At 47.0% G+C, this 5,000-nt stretch overlaps 1 protein-coding gene across 1 annotated transcript in view; it reads left to right on the plus strand.

Moving 5' to 3' along the window:
* LOC105901342 (aryl hydrocarbon receptor nuclear translocator-like protein 1) overlaps positions 1-5,000 on the plus strand; it is a 48,426-nt gene that overhangs the window by 30,250 nt on the left and 13,176 nt on the right. The window contains 2 exon segments of the mRNA XM_031557909.1: positions 2,135-2,259; positions 2,604-2,751. Of these exon segments, the coding sequence (XP_031413769.1) occupies positions 2,247-2,259; positions 2,604-2,751 (161 nt within the window). The 5' untranslated portion in view covers positions 2,135-2,246.

Here is a 5,000-nt window from a genome sequence, read left to right on the forward strand (position 1 = left end):
TTTGGTCTGTGGTTAGTATGTCAGTGGGACTCTGTAAGCTGCATCAACCCAACCCAACACACACACACACACACACACACACACACACACACACACTTCAATGCAACACCCCTCAACACCCACTGAGATCATCACCATCTTTGTGTGTGTCCTCCCTTCCATCAGATGAAGGGCCACAACTTACCACACATTACACACACACACACACACTTTAACTCAACATACTGAGAATAGGGCTGGTAATATGGCTAAAAAACTGTCTCATCTCACATAATCGTACACACACACGCAATGCAAAGTTAAAAATGATGAATGGATGAATAATTTTTTCCTCCATTTAGAAAATGGTTTGGCTGAGCAGCCCTGACCCTAACCCTGAAGGTCTGTTATGTCACATGAGGGGTCAGGGTCAGGGGAAATAACCACTGGTGTTATTTCATATGACCTTAATTACCACTGGTGTTATTTCATATGACTTTAATTACCACTGGTGTTATTTCATATGACCTTAATTACCACTGGTGTTATATGACCTTAATTACCACTGGTGTTATTTCATATGACCTTAATTACCACTGGTGTTATTTCATATGACCTTAATTACCACTGGTGTTATATGACCTTAATTACCACTGGTGTTATTTCATATGACCTTAATTACCACTGGTGTTATTTCATATGACCTTAATTACCACTGGTGTTATTTCATATGACCTTAATTACCACTGGTGTTATATGACCTCGTTACTCCTCCTTAATTACCACTAGTGTTATATGACCTCGTTTGTCCTCCATAATTAGCACTGGTGTTATGACCTCGTTTGTCCTCCATAATTACCTCTGGTGTTATATGACCTCGTTACTCCTCCTTAATTACCACTAGTATTATATGACCTCGTTTGTCCTCCATAATTAGCTCTGGTGTTATATGATCTTGTTACTCCTCCTTAATTACCACTGGTGTTATATGACCTCGTTACTCCTACATAATAAGCTGTGGAGTTATCAGGTGTCGCTCTGGGCTGGGTGTTCAGATATGTAAGAACTAAATTCAACATGAATAGATGATGTCCAAAAATCTTCCATAGGGTAGGCTACATGCGTGTGTGTGTGTGTGTGTGTGTGTGATATGATTTATCTGCCATAGTGTAGGCTACACACGTGTGTGTGTGTGTGTGTGTGATATGACCCATCTGCCATAGTGTAGGCTACACAGTCTCAATTGACACTAATCTATTCTAATGTGATGCAATCAGAACCTGTCAAACTGTTCTGCCTAGCAACCATGCACGTGAAAAGTGAGTCAATCAACATCATCACGGAAAAAAACTTTTTTTAATAAAGAATAACATACCTTACTTTTACAGTATCCCTGATTTATCCCTTATTCACCTTTGAGTACAAAACTGTCCTGACCCTGTGTATGTGTGTGTGTATGTGTGTATATGTATGTGAGTGTGTGTGTGTGTATATAGTAGACTAAAGCTCAACCCTGTGTGTGTGTGTGTGTGTGTGTGTGTGTGTGTGTGTGTGTGTTAGACTAAAGCTCAGCAGTGTGTGTGTGCAGGAAGGGAAAATAGGTCAGTGGAGACTAAGGTCACAGCAGACTCTCTTACTGGAGAATTAGATCTGGTCTACATCTAACTGTGTCTTTGAGTGTGAGTGTGAGTGTGAGTGTGAGTGATGAATAAATACTGTATACTGATCTACAACTCCGGAGTCCTGAGATAACTTAAGAGTGAATTTTTCACCTAACAGTGTGAGTGAGTGTGAGTGTGAGTGTGAGTGAGAGTGAGAGTGAGAGTGAGAGTGAGAGTGAGAGTGAGAGTGAGAGTGAGAGTGAGAGTGAGAGTGTGAGTGTGAGTGTGAGCGTGAGTTTGACACACACTCAAGGCCTCAATACAGCACAGATGTACAGCACAGGGATTCTCATCTTCAACAGTGTGTTGGTTTTCAAAACACACACACACACACACACACACACACACACACACACACACACTCACTCACACATACATAAATGGTCAGTTTGGTGTGTTGTGAGGGGAAGGTGCAGGTGTGTTGAACAGATGTAAGACACACACTCCTCCTTTTCCACACACACACACACACGTCTCTCCTTCCCCCCTGTCAGAGAGAAGACCTGCTGTAGACATCAGAGGGGCAATGAGGAGCTGCTGACCTGCTAGAGATCTGAAGAGAACCCAGAGAACCGCTAAAGAACCCCAGAAGACTGAAATGCACTCATGAATATCTGTGGTGAGTTTAACAACAACAACACTGTGTGTGTGTGTGTGTGTGTGTGTGTGTGTGTGTGTGTGTGTGTGTGTGTGTGTGTGTGTGATGGCCAATGTAGTCATTCTTCATTAACTCATCTTATGTATTGTATAGATGGATACTGTACAGGGCATTACCTGAGTGTGTGTGTGTGTGTGTGTGTGTGTGTGTGTGTGTGTGTGTGTGTGTGGTGTGTGTGTGTGTGTGTGTGTGTGTGTGAAGGCCACTGTACAGGGCATTACCTGGTGTGTGTGTATGTGTGTGTAATGGCTACTGTACAGGGCGTTACCTGATTCTTCTCTCTGTTTCTTTCTCTCTCCCCCCAGACGACCTGATGGCTGACCAGAGAATGGACATCTCCTCCACCATGAGTGACTTCATGTCTCCAGGCAACCCTGACCTCATCAGCAGTTCCATAGGAGCCGCTGGCCTCGACTACACTCGCAAGAGGAAAGGGAGCACCACAGACTACCAGTGAGACACACACACACACACACACACACTCACACACACACTCACACACACACTCACACTCACATTCACACTCACACTCACACATACACACACACACTGTACACCCGCAAGACTACCAGTGAGACACACACACACACACACACACACACACACACAATCACACTCACACTCTCACACACACTGTACACCCGCAAGAGGAAGGGCAGCACCACGGACGGGGGGGGGGGGGCTTAACACACACACAGTGGGAGGCATACACACACACACACACACACGCACACACACACCACACACGCACACAATACAACTGCTAGAGAAAGTTTTGACCATCTTAATTGTGGTGTGTGTATTGTCTGTTTTACTGTGTGTGTGTGTGTGGTTGAAGGGTGTGTGTGGATTGGTGTGATTTGGTGTGTGTGTGTGTGTGTGGAGTTGAAGTGTGTGTGTGGAGTTGGTGTGATTTGATGTGTGTGTGTGTGTGGAGTTGAAGGGTGTGTGTGGAGTTGGTGTGACTTGGTGTGTGTGTGGTGTTACAACCCCCTGTTTAACATGTTACGTTTAACATTTAAACAAATCTCTGTTAAGAAGCGACAGGTTATAAGGATAACCGTCTGCTTACCATTGCTGACGTATGCCTTAGCCCGGTTTTGGGTTATTCGGGGGAAAGCTGTTGAAGACTGGACCATTGTGGTAACTCGGTACGGCTTTGAATGTGCGGCTAGGCCATTGTGGCAAGACAGTTTTTCTTTAATTTGGTTGTGGCAAGACTGGGGACGCCTCAAATAAACCTGGTTCGCATTGACTCACCGTAACATGCAGTCCACCAGATCATATGACGGTTTCAGAAACAGGGCTCCCTTCCAGGGTAAACCAAGGCCTGTTGTGTTGCAGGGCCTAACCCTGCGTCTCCCCCAAGGAGTCCTAGTGTTGCGTCTGGTGGAAAGTCTGACATTGTGTGTTTCTATTCCAGAAGGCCTGGACACAAGATCTCAGACTGCCATGCACACCAGAACGACCAGTTTAAGACTGGTTGGTTGCAGCTTCACAATGCAAGACTCACTGTGGCTGCGTGGGAAGTGCCCGTTCGCATGAGGGTTGTTCAAGTGAGAAGGCGGACTACTCTCCTTTTATAAGCATAGGGTCAGTGTCTCTGCCGGGCCAAAGTAGTGTGCCTCTGCGCATCCTGAGGGATACAGGGGCTGCTCAGTCTATCCTATTGGAGGGGGTGCTGCCTCTCTCAGCCAGGACTGCCACAGGAAGTCATGCACTGGTTAGAGGCATTGAAATGGGTTTTCGAAGGTTACCTTTACATCGTGTCCAGTTCTCCTCTGGCTTAGTCACCGGCCATGTAGTGGTTGGGGTGTGTGCATCTCTGCCTGTGCCTGGGGTAGAGTTCATCCTGGGGGGAGTGTCTGTGAAGCCACTAAGGTTATGGTAAGCGCTCCACCGGCGTCTGACACGTCTGTCCCTCCTGTTTTCCCCGCTTCTGCTGTTCCTAGAGCTAAACAGCTACGGGAAGCTGAGGCACAGGAGTGTGTAAGTTGTCCCTCTGAGGTGGCCAGTCAGGCTGTTGAAGGTAAGAGGGTTGACAGCCAGACTTGACACAAGAAGAAAATATGATTGTGTAAATGGCAGTTCAGTTGTGTTGACTGAATCTGGCCCAGTGGAGTGGGTCCACACCGGACCTGGGAATGGTCATAGTGTCGCTGACTACTGGGAGTCAGACACTGAGTGGAGCACTAAGCAGCCTGTTGCTAATGTGCTGGGCTATGCCGATGGCTCTAGGTACCGCCTCTATCCAACCTGTGCTGCTACAAAGAAAGCGCTCAACGAGATCAAAGTGTAAGATGCAGCGCTCTTTCAATCGCAGCGCTGCGGCACGGTGTTTTGAGGAAGGGGGTCAGGTCCTAGCCTTGCTGCCCATCATTAATAGTCCGTTTCAAGCCAGTTTTGCTGATCCCCACACTATTGGGAAGTGTTCGGATCACCACTGTTTAATTAGCAGGCCACACCGTAAAAAAAAGGTGCTGGCTTGAGAAGTAGTGGTTTTGTGACCTGTTCTCCTCTTGTCTCCTCTTTTCCAAGGACCCAGGAAGGGGAGGCCTGAAGATGCGATGGGGTCACCGAGGGTCTTTTTTTCAGGTTTCCTGGGAGGAACCTTCTTGTGGAGGGGGGTGTAACGACCCCCTGTGCCCCTGCGCACCCTGCCTGCAGTCCCTGTAGTGGCCATGTGGAGGCAGCAGGCTGTT

This window comes from Clupea harengus, chromosome 20, assembly GCF_900700415.2.
Source record: "Clupea harengus chromosome 20, Ch_v2.0.2, whole genome shotgun sequence".
Classification (NCBI taxonomy): Eukaryota; Metazoa; Chordata; class Actinopteri; order Clupeiformes; family Clupeidae; genus Clupea; species Clupea harengus.